General features: G+C 39.0%; 1 protein-coding gene across 3 annotated transcripts in view; it reads right to left on the bottom strand.

Moving 5' to 3' along the window:
- The window catches only part of CWF19L2 (CWF19 like cell cycle control factor 2), an 88,656-nt gene that overhangs the window by 29,960 nt on the left and 39,540 nt on the right, over nt 1-19,156 (bottom strand). For all 3 annotated transcript variants that reach the window (XM_058663962.1, XM_058663963.1, XM_058663964.1), the window contains exons 10-12: nt 17,824-17,916; nt 7,290-7,406; nt 5,417-5,554 (exon numbers count right to left, since the gene is read on the bottom strand). In XM_058663962.1, coding sequence (XP_058519945.1) covers nt 5,417-5,554; nt 7,290-7,406; nt 17,824-17,916 — 348 coding nt within the window. The remainder of the gene's footprint in view (nt 1-5,416; nt 5,555-7,289; nt 7,407-17,823; nt 17,917-19,156) is intronic.

The raw sequence follows: 19,156 nt of genomic DNA, 5'->3' as shown, positions 1-19,156 counted from the left end.
ATTCAGGAGAAATATTCTGAAAAACATAGAAAGGGTTTAAAAAGTTTCTCTACCCAAATCAAGTCCTCATTTCAAGATTCCTTGCTTAATGTATTTTTATCAATATGAAATACTATGAAAGATTTGGTGGTAAAAACAACTAGGAAGAAAGTGATAATGATCTGAATTTTAGAACAGTAAGAAAACAGAAAATAAAAATCAATAATATAGTAATGAAAAGTAAACTACAACAAAAGACAATAGGATAAATCTACAAATAACCTGAAGTAATATCAAAATTGCTTTCTTATAAGAAATCTTTTCTCTCTCCCCAGATTAAATTAGGTCACTCTGATGTTGCCTCCAAAGACATTTCATTTGTTTTTTCACAGTATTTACAATCTGTAGTTACTGAATTCATTTTTCACAATTACCTATTTAATGTTTCTTCTTCCCTAGCAGCCTATTAGACTTCACAAAGAATCAAGTTTCCTATAGTGTCAGTAAACTCTGAGTAGGAACAACTAACTGAAATGGATGAGATCAATTAACATTCTCTGACTTCATAAACAAATAAGGTCTTGTCTTCTCTCATTATTTCTGATCAATTTTTTCCCCAGGGCCTAGGACCATTTTCATGCGAATTATTAAGTAAAGAAAATAATCAAATACCAAAACTCTAAGAAAAATCATTGTTGCAACAGGAATGGAATTAACAAACTAGTCATGGAATTAATAAACTATGGTTCATAGACTAAAACAAGCCACCACTAAATTTTGTAAATAAAGTTGTATTGAAAAGTAATCACATCCACTTATTTAAATGTTGTTTCGGGCTGCTTCTGTGCCTCAATAACAGCTGACAGATGAAACAGAAAAGTCAAAAATATTTCTATGATCAATGCCCTTCGACAACTTAGAAGGAACGTTGGGAAAATTAGCTTTTATGGATTTTTTCCATTAAAATATATAACAATTATTTAAACCACATACCAATGAAATTACTATTAAAATACAGTAACTTAGAAACACAGTGCATAAGCTTTTTGGAATAAAGCAATTAAGCATATACAACGGGTACCGAGTTTCGACAGAAAGGTCTAGATCATACATTGGAATAAGAATAATGTTTTCAACAAACAGGGCTGGGAAAACTGGATGTATACATATAGAAGGATGAAATGAGTTCTATAGCTGTCACCACACACAAAAATGTAGTCAAGATGGCCCAAAGCCCTAAATTACAGATATAAAGATGATGAAGTTCTAGCTTACCAGCAAGTGCAGAAATCAGGCTGGAACACAGGTCACACTGGGCTAGGATGTCATACCTACCGGTTTGCATGAGCCAGGGATCGAAGCAGACTGAGCAGGGCCCAGTTCCAGCAACAGGCAGCAAGGGTTAGGACTGAGGGCAGGCTGGGTCAGGCCAGGCTACAGCACCCAAAGGCAAGGCCAGGACAGGGGAGGGGCTATGCAAGCTGGTCAGAGCAACCACTGGCACACACACAATCTATGGCTGGGAACAGGCGTGGTTGGGGAGTTAAGGGGACGCCCTGGCTGGGTTGCGGTTCCCACTGGTGAGTGTAAGGACTGTAGTGGGGGCTTCTATCTGGTCTGGATATGGCTGCAATGTCCTTCGGCACAAGTGTGGACTGGGGTTGGGGTGCAACAGACTGGGCTACACTCCAGCAGCCACTGGTGCTCATGAGAACCAGGGTAAGCTTAGGACTGGCTGGGCTGTCTCTTCCTTTGCTAAGCCATGTCTGACTTGTGTCTGGGTGTGGACCAGGCTTGGCTGGATTGTAATATACAAAAGTAAAAGCCAGGACAGGTGAAAAAGTCAGGAAAGGCCACAGTTGCTGCTAAGACAGGAGGTGAACTATGTAGGGTTGGCCCATGGACCCACCCGTGTACATGAGATCTGGCACTGGGAGAGGTTCTGATGGAGGAGCTTGGGGAACTCCTCTGTCAGACACAGTTCCTGCAGGTGAACGCAAGAACCACCATAGGGAGCAGCCCAGACCAGGCCTGGTAATGGTACCCACTGGCATACGTTTGGTGTAGGTCAAGGGCGAACCAGGCTGGGCCAGTCCATATCACCCACTGGTGAATCTGAGCACCAGAACGGAGCATGAGTCAGGCTGAGTTGGGCCACAACACAAGTCAGTTCACATGAGGGCTGGGAGACTGGGGGCCAGCTGGGCTGGGCTAGGCTGTAGCTCTCACCAGCATTAGCTGGAACTGGAGGTGGGACAGCCCCGGCCAGGCTACAGCACCCACTGGCAAATGCCAAGGTCAGGCGGGCCATGCCATATTGGGCTGCAGCACCCAACTAGCATACGTGAGACCCAGCGGGCGATGGGGCAAACCCAGGAGAGAGGCTGTGTGGGACTCCCTGGCTGGACCACCATTTCCACCTACGAGTGTGAGAGTTGGGATGGGGGCAGACAAGAATGAGCAGGGCTACTGTAACACCTGTTGGTCTCATGTGAACTGGATCAGGGGAAAGCTAAGGTGGGTTAGCTGTTCCAGAGTGGGTGTGGGTCGGCTGGGCTTTGCTGCAGCATCAGCTGGTAGTGCTGGCAAGGAGGACAAACTCTGTCTAGTCAAACTGCAGAACCATCTGGAGAGTGCAAAATCCGGGAGAGTGGGCGCAGTAGGGAAACAGTGGGCACCTTCCTCTTGGATTGCCACTCCCACTGGTGAGCATGAGGACCAGCACTGGAGCAGACCTGGCCAGACAGAGAATGACACCTGCTGGCACATGTGTGGACTGGAGAGTGAGGATGGATGGGTTGAACTAGGCTTCAATGTCCACTGACATGTATGAGAGCTGAATGGGATGTGGGACAGACTGGACCAATCAGCTATACATAATGGCAAGCACGAGAACCAGGGCAGGGGGCAGGCCTGGTGGGGGTTATTGCAGGTTGCTCCAACTAGGCTGCAGTTCCCAGTGGTTTTTATAAGGGCCAAGTGTGTGGTGGGCAGGACCGGGATAGGCTGCAACACCCACTGGCTTGTGTAGACAGGGCTGGAAACAGAACTGACCCAGCAACTGCAACCACCAGCATACACATAAGCTGATCTTACAAAAACAAACAAAAAACTAGCACACAAAAAATCAGTGGAAGAAGAATTAGCACATTTACTGAGCAACTACTTTCTGACCTAGGGAAACTTCTCTTAAACAAAACTTTAATGAGGATGATTCCACAGAACTATTTCACCAAAAACTTGTCATCTTATAAAATTAGGACATAGTTTTTAAGTGAAAGCTTTCTGTTGCAGCTAATATTCACTGAGAATAAAACTTGTAAAGATCATATACTCTTGGTACCTTTTTTAATAGCATCTATGATGTTTTAGTTTAGTGACCGTCACTTTTTAATTTAAATTGCTGAGGAAAACTAACCAAATGAAGATGCAATTATTATCAAATCGGCTAATGTGCAAAACAACCCTATATGATCCAAAATACAAACAAAATGTAAACATAAATAAACATGTTCGGTTACTTTTTCTACCGATAAAGAAAAAAGCAATGGTGGTAAATTATGAATACAAGTCACAACAACTGCATCCTCATTCAATAACACAAACTCTCCATGAAAAAACACAGCTATAACCTCAGAGGGAACTTTGGTGCTGCCTGCCTGGAAATCTATTTTCTTTCACTCACAAGTTATTCCAAAGATCATTTTACACCTTCTTCCCAATTTATAAAACCCATTCTCCATCACCACTCTCAGTACTCATTTTTTCACTACCAAACCTGTGAAACCACCAGTGTCTATATACTAGCACTCTGCCTTTCCTTCCCTTGAACTGACAGACAATAATCAGCTCCTTACTAAACCCAATTCTTCCTACATCTATTCTTGAACCAAACACAAGTAGGCTTTCCTCCTCACTAGATCAGAAAAACACATTTATCCAGGTCTCCAGAAACCTTCACATTTGTAAACCCAACGGTCATTTCCAAGATCTTACTCAACTTCTTAGAAGCAGCTGAGTCATTCAGAACCTCTTTGTTTTCTTCCTTGACTTCTGAAACACCATACTCTCAATTTTCCTCCTACCTCACTAGCTTTTGCTTCTCAATCACATCTGCTTAATTCTTCCTATTCCAAATAGTACTCCTGAATTCAGGCTCTTCTCATTAATAAGTTCATACATGCAAAAACTTTCTATACCATTTAACGTTAATAGAAACTAAATAGGATCAATTTATGCAGAGCTTCAGGACTACAAACCACATGTGAATACTTCATGCTTCACATGTCTAGAATAGCACTCCTACTTTCCACAACAAACAAAACTTGGCCCTTCTTTGGCTTTTCCCACTTCTGCATATATCACCCACATCACCTGCCCAGATCCTAACACTTCCTCACCGTATCTGAACTTACCAAACACCCTACTACATGATCTCCTTCTTCCACTCCCGCCTCTCCACATTACTTTCTCAAAAGCGCAGGCAGAAAGATTCGGCCAGCCCATACGCCAGACATAATACACCTTTGTTAAAAGACCTCAAATGGATTCCCATCGTCTAAAACAAAACGTAATTTTTGCAAGTACAGGCAATGAGCTAAATGCTTCCCAAGTGGTCATGACTTAACCTTGTTATAAATAATATAAAGCCCTGTTATAAATACAGTATCCCTTTGATACAACTATTTTAGTGGTAGTCTTCACAAAGGATTGCCATGGAATAAATAACAAAGAAAGCAATTTCAAAGAAAAACTCATTCTGCTGTCAATTAGTGATTGGCAAAATTACAGATAGATAGATAGATTGATTGATTTAAGATTATTCCAAGGATGCTAGACTGTCTGACATTCTCTGTACCAGCAAAGTTAGGACACACTTAAATAACAGACTGATGGAATCATGAATCCTTATGAAGAGCTATGCTACTGTAGCAACGTGGGGAAAATCTGTCGGTGGAGTGGGAAGTTGGCCGGGGGAAATCCCATTCACTATGAAATTGTACCATAAAATTCAAATTCAAAATAAAAATTTAACAACAACAAAAAAGATTATTCCAAGATGCTTTCTGTATAATTCATGATGCATTACTCTAAATATCTTCTTCTACTCCTTCATGGAATAATGATGAAGAACCAAAGGAACATTAAAATAACACAAACCAGCAGTAGTCAAACTAGCAGCACATTCCCAATAACTAAACTCGGCCCAAAACAAGTTCTTAAATGGCAGATCAAGTATATAATGAGAAGCTTAAAGAAGTAACCCGAAATTCTACTTTAAAATTAAGCCTATACATATTTCTCAGCCAGATCAAAAATATTTAATCTTTAATATGTCTTTAAAAGATTTAATGAAATAAACCTAGATAAGGAGCACCAAATCTCTCTAAAAGAATCAGCTCCTAAGAATTCACAGTCTTCTACGAATTCACCTTACCTTAGATGCCATTCTCATAAAAAGTTTGTTCTGATTTTCTGCTGTTCCCATCTTTTCATTTTTGACTAAATCATTTAGGCTCAGATTATCATCATCATGAAAGTATCTGACTCTTTCTTTTTCTTCATGGGTTGAAACCTATGATGAAACAAACATTAGTTAGTGAACACATGAATCTCCAAAACATTTTAATGGATTATCTATAAATTTGATGTTAAGTATAACTATTCCACTATATACCACTATCTATTCTCCCAGTTTACCCCTATTTTAGTTGATTCTATGTTAAAGAATTTTCATTAAGATTACACTCTCTACCTTCTACCCCTCTATACTTATCTTTTCCTCAACATGGGATATAACGTCATCTATTTGTGGCACTGCATAACAGCTAAACTAAGACACTCACTTTTAAGTAGTAAATTCTTGTTCTTTGGGGGCCAGAATGATGGCTCAACTGGCTTATTCTCCACTTACAAGCACCAGCATCCATTTGGGCACCAGTTCTAGTCCTGGCTGTTCCACTTTCCTTCCAGCTCCCTGCTAGTGCACTTGGGAAAGTAGCAGAGGATGGCCCAAGTCCTTGGGACCCTGCACCCACATGAGAGACTCAAAAAGTGACAGGCTTTTGACTTCAAATCGGTTCTGCTCTGGCTGTTGCGGCCATTTGGTGAGTGAACCAGTGGATGAGAGATCTTTCTCTCTATCACTCCTTCTCTACCTTTCCAACAAATCTATCTTTCCAACAAAAAATAAATAAACCTTTATTTAAAAAAAAAAACCCTCCTGTTCTATAAATACCTTTGTCAGAAAAAAGTCAACCTTCTCAGTTAGCTCAACCTCTGTGTAAGGAATAGAAATGTACTATTTACTTCCTCCTAAATCAAGTCTTTCATTTCTTTGGAGAACTTTGGAACCAGGGTAGTGATATTTTTTCCAATATTACAATTCTTGTCTTCACTAACTTAAACCTCCTGGTTCTGTGACTTGAATCTCTTAGAATTTAATTTCAGTCCCTCTTGTCCATTCATTATACTCCAAAACCAAATCACAACTCTGAATGAATGTATCTTACTTCTTCACTCTTCATTCAACAAGACCCTTCGTGTGTAAAAATATGTTTAAGAAGCCCTAGACAGTTCTGTCATTTCATCTAATTGAAACCTTTACTAGTCTCTCGCCACATCTCAACTCTAATACCCTAAAACCTTCCATTAAGTATCTGTTCTGCTCCTGTTTGTTCAAAGAATTAATGTGTCTGGAGCAGCAAAAAACACATCCAATGGGCAAATAATAAAGATCTTAAAGAAAAGTTTCAAATGAACAATTGTTTTGTACATTCAATTATCGCTTCTATGCTCTTTCAGAACTAAAACAAACCTAATTTCAGAAAACTGAATACGTGTTTTTTAAGAGCCTCGGGGTAGTACTAAAAACTAATTGCTAGAGCTGGAAGATGGAAAAGGAAATTAGGTTTATAAAGAATCACAGCACCTACTTAATTAAAACATTACTATGTAAGGCTGCTCCATCACCAGGTATCAAATTAGCTAACACAACTAAAAATCTGAGTGGTTGAAGTATTTCTAAAGAGTTGAATATGTATGCAAAAAGAACCTTCAAACTTTAAAGAAAAATAGCTATCATTAAAATTATCAGTAACATTCAATGTTTCACAACTATGTGAAAAGACACAGCTGAGTTAGATTTTATTCTATAAGAGACAAAGGGTTATCAGAATAAAAGTAATAATAAAATTTGTTACCTAGTATTTCATTAAGAAGCTACATTTCAGAAAATGTGTTTTGGTCTGATGTTAAAAAAAAAAAAGCCCCAAGGCAAAAAAAGGAATTCTGACATATGCAAAACAAACCATCTGTCTCTTCCTTCTTCCTCCTCGTGCTTCCAGGGAATTTTCTGACATATTCACAGGCCATACTCTTCCAGACTGATCAGTTCTGACAAGGACCACTTCCTGCCAGTCTTCATTCTAGGGAAAAATTTAGAGATCATTTTAAAAATTACTGTGAGGAGTGATGAATGCTACTATCTCTTTAACAAAGATTTTTATTTTATTTAGTTGAAAGGCAGAGTTACAGAAAAAGAGAATGAAAAGAGAGCATGCTAATCCTCTGACTGTGGCGCCGGCATCCCATATGGGTGCTGGTTCATGTCCTGGCTGCTGAACTTCCTATGCAGCTCCATGCTAATGACCTGAGAGCAGGAAAGTTCAAACTTTGGGATCCTGCACCCACATGGAAAATCCAGAAAAAGCTCTTAGCTCCTGGCTTTGAATCAACTCAGCTCTGATAGTTGTGGCCATTTGGGGAGTGATTCAGTGAACAGAATCTGTCTGTCTCTCTCATGCTCTGTTTCTCATTTTCACTCTCTCTCTGTGTACATCTTTCAAGTAAAAACAAACTTAGAGGCAGGTATGGCAGTACAATGGGTGGGAGTGCCTCATTGCATGCCCCACCTCTGCTTCCAAAGCAAGTGCCTCCTAACATGCCTGAGAGACAGACACTAGAGGATGGATCAAGTGCACAGGTTCCCGCTGCCCACATGGACTTCAGGCAGAGTTCCTGCTCATGGTTTCCACCTGGCCCAAGCCCGGATGTTGTAAACATTTGAAACATGGACCAGTAAACAACTGTCTCTTTCTCCCCTTCCACTCACCAGGCTGTTAACCCCAACTCTTTCAAAAAAATTAAGGGTAAATTTTTTTAATTTAAGTCCCATATTCTTTCTATTGTCAAAGTATGTATTACATACTACAACCATTACTCTTATTTTTCTAATACAATGAGTTACAAATGACATTTTAGTAAACACCATTGCTTTCTGAAGGAAAAAATATGTTGGCAATGCTTTTATAACCACTGACCTCATTTACAAAATGGAAAGTTTCTTTCAAGTAAGACAAGATTTTCCCATGTTTTTTAATTTTGAATTTTTTAATAATGTAGTACAATTTTGTATAGACTGGGATTCCCCCGCAAACTCCTACTCCCTGACAGAATTTTCCCCATTTTGCTACAATGGTATATTCCTTCGTAAGGAATCATAATTCCATCAGTCTTTGATTTAAGTGTACCACAACATGCTGGTACACACAATGTCAGACAGTCCAGCATCCCTTTGTCTACACATTTCTAACAATTTCATTGGGAATCTTTCATCTGGAAGCAGGGATGCATGTTCCATTATTCCCCCACATCTGTTTAAGACAGACCCCAGTACTCCATCACTATACATTTCAAGTGAGAAGCCATGAAATAAGGTCAACAACAGGAATACCTTTTTAAGAACTCACCAAACCCGAATTTTAACTGCTATTTTCCTATGAGGCTTTATGGGTTTGTGGTAAAACTGTAGGTAATCAGAAAAAATATGCTTATAACACATATATCAAAATTGCTTTTAAAATTTCACTCATTAAATCTTTTATTTTATAACATTCCATTTGGATCAATGGAATCACAGCACCCAATACTTCTTTTATCATTACATAATCCAGTGGCATTAATGTGTATGAGAAACAAACTATGGTTCCAGATGTTAGGGAACTCACAGATAAAACAGCAGCAAAGAAGGAAATGGGGTTTCTAAAAGGATTTGTTAGTTAAGACTGCTAATTAAGATGATGCAGAAATTAATTAAACAGAGTCACAAATGAGGAAGACATAAATCTATTCTTTAGTAAAACCGAACTGGTTCTAAAGAAACAAAAGCAGAAAAGTAGAAGCCTTAGAAGTCAAGAAAACAGGGATGGCATTGTGAAATAGCCACCTGTGATGCTGGCATCCTGTGTATGAGTGCCAACTTGAATGCTGTTAATGCACCTAGGAAAGCACAGGAAAATGGCCCAAGACCTTAGGCTCCTGTAGCCATGTGGGAAGCCTGGAAGAAGCTCTTGCCTCCTGGCTATGGTCTGGCTCATTCCTGGACATCACAACCATTTCGAAGAATGAACCAGCAGATAGAAGACTTTCTCTCTGTCTCTCCCTCCCTACCTCTTACTCCTCTTTTTCTCTCTCTGTAACTCTTCCTTTCAAATAAAAAGTATATAAAAAAAAAAAAACACTTAGGGAAAAGATAAAGATCTCCACAAAAAAACAAATGCATATTCAAATTTTAGAAATAATTTACAGTCCAGTGTGATGGCTCAATTGGCTAATCCTATCCCTTGCAAGCAACAGGATCCCATATGGGCACCTGTTCATATCCTGGCTGCTTCACTTCTCATTAAGCCCCCTGTTTATGGCCTGGGAAAGCAACTGAGGATGGTCCAAAGCCTTGGTACCCTGCACCCATTCGGGAGACCCAGAAGTAGGTCCTGGCTCCCAGTTTCAGATCAGCTCAGCTCCAGCCATTGCGACCACTGGGAAGCAAACCAGTGGATGGAAGATCATTCTGTCTCTCCTTGTTTCAGTAAATCTGCCTTTCCAATAAAAATAAATAAATCTTTAATAAAAAAGAAACAAATCAAATTTGTAATGCTTTCTGAAGTGCTCAATATTTCAATGGTTCTTGTATCATGTAACTTAAGCTAAAGGAATACAAAAGGTAATACATGACCTCAGTTTCTGACTCTTCAAATTAAGATTTTTTTTTTCTCAATTAGACCATAACCACATTCAGACTGGCTCTGGTGGCCATTTAAAGGACAGATGATCAGCAAAAGAATGGTGATAGGGATCACATGGGATGTTATTTAATACTCTAAGCAAGACATATTGAGGCAATTGACTAAAGTTCTAAAAATAAAAACATAAAATATGTACAGGAGTAAAGGTAAAAATAAATAAAGCTACTTGGTGACAATCTGAGTGTTTTCTAGAAAACAGAATTAAAGATTTCTCCAAGACTTTTAATTCATAAAGATGGCTTGATATTACAATTAAGAGCAGAAGGAAAATTAAACACACACAGTTATACAGAATGGTTTCATACATCATGATGCATGATATTAACCTTTTTAAATGTTTCATAGATTTGAAGGAGGATTTAGGAGAGGAGATGTGACCATTCAATTTACTATTCAAGACATCCACATCCCACAACGAACCCAGGTTCAATACCCTGCACCTGACTCCAACTTTCTACTTACGCAGACTGTGCAAAGCAGATGATTCAAGTGTGTGGGATTTTTTCCTGGATCCCAGCTGGTCTCCAGTCATAATCTCCTAAACTTAGTAAACACTATGAAACTAAAATCTGCATCTTTTTGGTTTCATTTATAAAAGCACATTAAAGTTGACTTCTAACTATCTTAAACAATTTGTGAGCCCAGCACAATAGCCTAGTGGCTAAATTCTCACCTTGTATCTGCCAGGATCCCATATGGTACATGACCTGGCTGTCCCACTACCCATCCAGCACTCTACTTGTGGCCTGGGAAAGCAGTCGAGGATTATACAAAGCCTTGGGACCCTGGACCCACGTGGGAGACCCAGAAGACCTGGCTCCTGGCTGTGGACCGGTTCAGCTCTGGCCATTGCAGCCACTTAGGGATTGACCAGTGAATAAAAGATCTTCCTTTCTGTCTCTCCTTCTCTCTGTATATCTGCCTTTCCAATTAAAAAAAAAAAATTCAATGATTAAAAATAAATTTGTTTCTAAACTTTCCTAGTTGTTCTCTGTCTATCTATTCTAATTTGTTTGTTCATGTTTGTTTGTTGTGAGGGGTTTCTGGAGCAATCCTGATGGTCCTTACAAAAGAGGGTGGGGACCCAAAGTTGGAAGCAGGCAAGGGCCAGAGAAAGCTCCTCTCCCTAGTTCCGATGGAAGTTTACTGTTCTTCTGTTTCTGCGGACCGCTCAGGGATCCTGGTTGTCGTTCCGATGACCCTGGATCCTTCAAAGGAGGAATTGGGATTCTTCCATCCCACATTGTAGATCCAAATGGGAGTGGGTGACCTCAGAGTTCTTGGCCTCTGAAGGCACTCCTTTTCCCCCGTAGTCTCCTTGGCAGTAGGGATGTAGTCCTCGGTGGTCGTACTGATAGTCCTTGGTGAGGCTTTGGGAGTCCTGAGGGTTGGGATAAAAGCCTCCTCCGGTCCCCCTGCTCCACTCTGGGGTCCCCTCCTGCTCTATGCGTATGACCTCCTGTTAAGAGGTTGTTAGGATTGCTCCTGATTCCCTCCACATGTCTTTGTAGTTTTGCTATTGTCTAATGCTGACTCCAGTCTGCTGTCTATGAGTTACCTGTTATGATCCTGATGGGTTATACTTCCCCCATCTTCCTCACACCTACTGGGGTGATGTAAGATCTCTCTGCCCTCCCTCCATTTTCCAAGTATCATAGGGCCTTACAAATTTATTAGGTCTTACAATTCTTGATGCAGATCATAAGCAATCTGACTCATGTCGATTGTTGGTTCATTGGCCACCTCACAACGTCCTATTGCATGAGACACAGGCTGTTTGGGGTTGAAACAATATTACTGTTTTCTGGATTGACTTCATTTCATGACAGCCACATCAATTACCACCACCACAACAACATCAACAACAGAGTATAGCACCCTAGTAAAATAATGCGCCTCTGAGTAACCTATACATGCTTAATTAAAAGGAAACACAGAAGTCTTTTGGGAAAAATGATGCCATCGTCTGCTTCATGAGCACGTGATGAATTTTAGTGGAAAGAGATTGTTTGGGAGCAATCAGACTGACATAAAAACATTACCGCAGTCTTGTTCAGTCTGTCCAGCCTCTCATTAAACTCCGGAAATTGTTGATGCATTTTGAAGCCAAACTCGACCTGACCAGCCCTCTACTAGGAAAGTTTAGAAACAGACAGGAAGCGGCCAGCTGGGATGCACTTATAACTCTCTGGGTGGTACACAAAGATCAGTTACTCCTCTCTGGGGTGTTGAGGATTTCTCTGCACACCCCTCCCAAAACCGTTCACCTAAACTGTTGACATTTGTCCTGTTAAAAGTTATAGAGTTAGACTACCCGAAAAACAACCAGGTTCAGCAAAATCATGCTTCAATGCTATAAAATGCTAAATACTAACATTGAAATAGACAAGAGTCAGCTGAATAGCAATATATAGCCATTCTAAGGTATATAGAACATGGTTAAATATAAACCAAAATTGAAATGTCCATGAGGAAGTCACAGGTTGTGGCCGAGAACATGCGTTTCTCTAGTAACATTGGTTAATCAATACCATGTCAATTAATGCCATAATGTTGTAAATGGTTGTAAATATTATGTTGGGTTTTTTACTTGATTGGGATGATACTCTGTTGGTTCTACCTTCAGACCAGAGATGGTCTCACCAAGAAAACTTACCAAGACAATAAGATGCTGGACTTTATGATTGGTCAAAACCTCCAATGAAAGAATGTCAACTGAATTTGAACTATGGAAATGCAACAAGGTGGAGTAATCCACCGTGGGGGTGGGGGGAGGGTTTGGGGAGGGGTGTGGGGAATTCCAGTGCATAAAAACAAATGTGTCACATTATGCAATGAAATTAATAATAATTAAAAAACTGCACAAAAAACAAAAACAAAAAAAATAAAATAAAATAAATTTGTTAGACATTTTGTAATATGGGGAAAGTAATTTTTAAATGCATAAAATACAAAAATTTACTTTAGAGTTAATTAGTTTCACTTTAAATGCATTCCAGTTAGCCTATAAATATGCAATAGAAATATGTCTTCTCCCTCCACGCTCCCATCCAAAAAACATAAAATCTGGGGGAAAAAAAAAATGTAAGAATCAAACTCTTCAAGATATCTTAGTCTCAAATCTACTGAACAGTGTAAGGACTCACTATTTCTCATATAAGGCCACATTTCATTTTTTCTTAATTACACAACAGAATGCTGACAGCAGATTCAGTTGGAAAAAAAAAACTAATGAACATGTGGGGTAAGACAAGCAATTGGGTGCCCGGCACCATGGCCTAGCAGCTAAAATCCTCACTTTGAACGCGCTGGGATCACATACGGTCGCCAGTTCTAATCCCGGCAGCCCAGCTCCCCATCCAGCTCCCTGACTCTGGCCTGGGAAAGCAGTCGAGGATGGCCGAAAGCCTTGGGACCCTGCACACGTGTGGGATACCCGGAAGAGCTCCTGGCTCCTGGCTTTGGATCAGCACAGCTCTGCCTGTTACAGTCACTTGGGAAGTGAACCATCAGATGGAAGATCTTTCTCTCTGTCTCTCCTCCTCTCTGTATATCTGACTTTGCAATAAAAATAAAATAATCTTTAAAGAAAAAAAAGAGAGAGAGAGATAAGCAATTGGTAGAGAAGAACTCTTGCTACTAGGTCATTTTTTTCTTTTGTATAAAAAAAAAAAAATCAACTACTCATGGGTTAACTTCTGTCACTAAACTCTGCCCAAAATTTCAGATACTCTACAACACACTTCTTCATCCCAAACTCAACATTAATAAGTATGTAAATCAAAATGATTTAAAATAATTACTTTACAAGCTTATGTGAATTATTATACTTGAGAAAATTTTCTTCACAATCAGAAGAAAAAAATGATTACCCCCAAAAAGCACTAAGAATTAAATATGGAATATTTCCAATTCAATGACTGATACCTAGAGAGCAGTATTTCCACCCAGGATAATAACATGGCTATGCTAAACAGTCTTTTTGCGCCATACAAATAAGTCTTACAGAGAGTGGTCAATAAAAGGATAGTTTATCCTCACCAAGGTTACAGAAATTGCAAGTGGATCCAAAATAATAGTGGTAGGCTCTGAACATTCTCTTGATACACTTTTCAAGAATTATGTGTTTCATATTTTTACTCTGAAGGACAATCAAAACTGAAATTATGTATTAATATGCATTCTCCTTTTAGACAATTATTTTCCAAAGAACAACATGATGCATGAATTAATACCTAAAGGATACACAGGCAGTAGGTTAAGGAAGAATGAAGAATAACAACATATTCTGGACCAAGGAAAGTCTGTGCAAAAAGTGCTAGGGCAGGTGAGCAGCCGCTTACTTCAGAAGTCAGGAAAAGGGAAGAGGATTATCATGAGACAGCTCAGTAGATATAAAAGCCAAACAAAAAATTTAAGAAATTCTTAGCAGATAAAAATGACACTATTTCACAATGATATATATGGGGTAAAAGTACAGAAAGCATTGTAATTAATCTATTTGCTATGAGCCTACACTTGTATATATTTTTTTAAAAGATTTATATTTTTATTACAAAGTCAGGTATACAGAGAGGAGAGACAGAGAGGAAGATCCTCCATCCGATGATTCACTCCCCAAGTGAGCCGCAATAGCTGGTGCTGTGCCAATCCTATGCCAGGAACCAGGAACTTCTTCCAGGTCTCCCACGTGGGTGCAGGGTCCCAAAGCTTTGGGCCTTCCTCGACTGCTTTCTCAGGCCACAAGCAGGGAGCTGGATGGGAAGTGGAGCTGCGCGATTAGAACCGGCGCCCATATGTGATCCCAGCGCGTTCAAGGCAAGGACTTTAGCCACTAGGCCACGCCGCTGGGCCCCTACATTCGTATATTTAAACACTGTGTATGTGTGTGTGTTTTAATTCATTTAGCTTTAAAAATTTACTCTTGGGCTTGTGCAGATAGGCTAATCTTGCACCAGCAGTGTCAGCATTCCATATGGGTGTCAGTTCATGTTACAGCTGCTCCATTTCTGATCCAGCTCCCTGCTTGCAGCCTGGGAAAGCAGTTAAGGATGACTTAGGTCCTTGGGCCCCTGCACCCATGCAGGAGAACTATATGAGAAGGACTTGGCTCTCAGGTCTGCATTAGTCTAGTTCTGGTTCTTGCGACCATCTAGAGTGTGAAGATGGAAGATCTCTCTATTTCTTCCTCTCTATGTAACTCTTGACTTTCAAGTAAAATAAATAACCTCTTAAAAATATAAAAACTAGATATGAACTGGAAGAGTAACACTTAATTCTAAATACTTAGTAATTCAATCCTCTAAGGAGAAATAAACAAAACAATGATTACAAATGCTAATGACTAAATCACTAAAACCAAACTGATAATCACAGATGTTTGAATTAACAGACTCTTCTTCCTTTAACTTCTCATTTCCATCAAAAAAGCTAAATAATGAAAGGAATCCTCCCCAATTAGCTTTATAATGGATGGCATTTTCTTTTCTATGAAAGTGTAAAATTTCAAGAAGTACTTCAGAATTTTCCTCTAGAAAGTCATCAAATTCATGTGTACCACAAAGGACTTTGATTTCTACTCTAAATATTTTTTAAAAAATAAATAATGAGCTAGCTTTTCGCCATAATAAAATAAAATCATTTAATAGCACTGAAGAACTCTTTCAGAATTGTTGGGATTTAGCAGTTTATAGCATTGAAGCACGTGTTCGCTGAACCTGGCTGTTTTTCAGGTGGTCTAACGCTATAATTCTAACAGGATATATGTCAACAGTTTAGGTGAGCATGTTTAGGAGGGGGTGTGCAGAGAAATCTTCCATACCCCAGTGAGGAGTAACTAATCTTTGTGTCCCACCCAGTGAGTTATAAGTACATCCCCGCTGCCAGTTTCCTGTCTGTTTCTAAGCTTTCCTTGTTGTTCTCTGTATATCTATTCTAGTTTTGTTTGTTTGTTTGTTATGAGGGGTTTCTGGAGCGCTCCTGATGGTTATCACGAGAGGGGGTGGGGACCCAAAATTGGAAGCAGACAAGGACCAGAGAAAGCTCCTCTCCCTAGTCCTGAAGGAAGTTTACTGTTCTTCTGTTTCTGCGGACCGCTCAGGGATCCTGGTTGTTGTTCCAATGACCTTGGATCCTGCAAGGCAGGATTTGGGCTTCTTCCATCCCATGTGGTAGATCCAATTGGGGGTGGGTGACCTCAGAGTTCTTGGTCGCCGAAGGCACTCCATTTCCCCGTGAGACAGCTGAATAGCAATCTAAGCCATTTTAAGGTGTATAGAACATGGTTGAATATAAACCAAAATTGAAAGGTCTATGAAGAAGTCACAGGTTGTGGTTGAGAATCTGCATTTTCCTATTAACATATTGGTTAATCAATACCATGTCAATTAATGCCACAATGTTGTAAATGGTTGGAAATATTATGTTGGGGCTTTTAATTGATTGGAATGATACTCTGCCGGCTCCACCTTCAGACCAGAGATGGTCTCACCAAGAAACCACTGAACCTGCCAGGACAATAAGATGCTGGACTTTATGCTTGGTAAATACCTCCAATGAAAGAATGTTAACTGAATTTGAACTATGGAAATGCAACAAGGTGGAGCAATCCGCCGTGGGGGAGGGTGTGGGGAGGGGCAGGGGGAATCCCAGTGCATAAAAAATGTATCACGTAATGCAATGTAATTAATTTAAAAAAATGAAATGCAATAAAAATATGTTAAAAAAAAAAAGAATTGTTGGGAAACACTTGCTTTCCTTACATCTGATAAAGCTTGAACCATTTGTACAGTTGTGCCATCTCTGCAGAGATGTCTTTATGGCCAAAAAAATCTTTCTGAAAGAAAAGTTTTTCTATCTGAAGCTTCAAAAAGCTGCACATCTCCCAAAAACAAACTGACAGACATTCTACTTTGTCAATTACTCTGAATTCTACTTAAACAGTTCTCTACTGATTTCTGAGAGCCACTGTTCAAAGTTAGAAGGAACTAAAAATGATCAAGATATCAGTAGTATCAGAAATGTGTGCTTATTAAGGGATAAGATTGAACCTGTCAATCACTCTATGACATAATTAAACAAGAAAAATATTATTTAACAGACTATATGCTTCATTTCCTTACATGCACACACACTTTCTGTTCCAAGTTACAAAGCAGTTCAACAGTCTCCACTGGACAAAGATTCAACAAGGTTTGTCTATATGGTCCCTTTTATATTTCAAGTCTGATTTCACATTACACAGCTAAATAATAATGGCCAACAAACAGTAGATAACACGAACATAAAATACAAAATCTAATGCAACTTTGTAGAGTTTAATGAAGAGATCAGAAAAGGATCAAACTGCCAGGGCAAGCCAAATGACAAAAAGTTCAAACTCAGGTTCAACCTCACTGGTTAGGATCTTACAGTATCCTCAAATCTCTGATCAATCACTCCAAATCAGTTATGTGTATATTAAATTACCAAATGTGCCTCGTTTTACAGGAAAGAATTCAAGCGTCAGTTTTATCTCTAGAAGATCAAACAGAAAGCAGTAGGTCCTGAATAAAAGCTGTTCTCCTCGGCCCCAAGCACAGGCTTTCTTCTACCATGTCATGGTAGTGGAATATAAAATAACGTGCATGAAAACAAATTTTAAAAACAAGTAAGGAAGGAAGTATACACACACAGAAACACATATAAACGACACTTCTGATATTGAAATATTAACATTGAAAGGGGCAAGTGTGCCAACAAATAAACTTTTACTACTTACGTCTACTCCAGATTTTTTGGAAGATATCTGTGTTACAGTGTCTTTGAATTTATTTGCCTTCTCAAGTTGGGCTTTAAGTTGTTCAGCTAATTCCTTCAGAAAGATGAACAGTTAAAATAAGCAAGACATATTGCTTAATTCTCCATTACATAAATATATCAAACAGAAGAGAAAAATAGCATGACAATCATCTATGTAACCATCATCTAAATTCAATAACCAATCCAAAGCTTAGTGTATTACTTTTTAATATCCTGAGTTACAAATTTCTCAATTATCTGTGGCATTTGTTTATGCTTTGAAGGTAAATAACTCAGGCCACTATTGAGACACTGTGGGTTAAGTGCCACTTGGGTCACCATAAACTCCCATTAGGGCTGGTTCAATTCTCACCAGCTCTCCTTCTGATCCAGCTTCATGCTAACGTGCCTGAGAAGGAGTGGACAATGACTCAAGCACTTGGGATCCTGCCACCAATGTGGGAGATCCAGGCGGTGTTCCTGGCTCAGTTCTGTCTAGTGCAGCAATGTGGGGAGCGAACTAGTAGATATATAACTCTCTCTACCCCAAAATTATCACTCTCCCTCTCTCTGTCACTAAGCCTTCCAAATATACAAATAAATCTTTGAAGGTAGACAATTTCAAGGACATGTGAGTATATCTGGGGGGAAAAGAAGGAAATGCGTAACCTTAACAATGTAATTTTTAAAATTCCTTGGATAACACAAACTCCAATAATTAATGTCATAATTATGTATCACTAAAAAGCTATCAAAAGACTTAAAATATTACCTCCCTTACTGCTATCAAGTAATACGGAAAAAAATTCTGAATATTCTTCATCTTACTCAAGAAAAATCTAAAGAAGTTATATAAAATAATTGATATATAAAGCAATATACCCAAGTGACAAATTCAATAGACAGATTAAAGTAATAGGCAAAGAGTACATGATCTGTGTAATGATTCCTTGAACAAAGAAATAGTTTTCCTAACATAAGTTAACCTTTCCACTTTGAACTACTATGGTAGTTCAAAAATTCTATGGAAAATGTGATTAAAATATGTTTATTATGGTACAATAAGAATTTGAAGTCCATTCACGTGCTGGGTTGTTTAGAAAGTTCATGAAAAAATACATATTATTAAAAACTTAAGACATGACTATTAAATGTTAATAATAAAATAAATGCATCATTAATACTGCTCTTCCATTAATTCTGAGGAACCCTTGTAGTATCAGAAGACCTCAAGATCACTAGCATTTCAATCTGAGACAGTCACTTATACACAAATGAAGCTACTGTGTCAAAGCTATCACACCTTGCTAATC

The sequence above is a fragment of the Ochotona princeps genome, chromosome 4 (genome assembly GCF_030435755.1).
Source record: "Ochotona princeps isolate mOchPri1 chromosome 4, mOchPri1.hap1, whole genome shotgun sequence".
In the NCBI taxonomy this organism is placed as follows: Eukaryota; Metazoa; Chordata; class Mammalia; order Lagomorpha; family Ochotonidae; genus Ochotona; species Ochotona princeps.
This window is presented reverse-complemented; position numbering and strand designations above follow the sequence as displayed.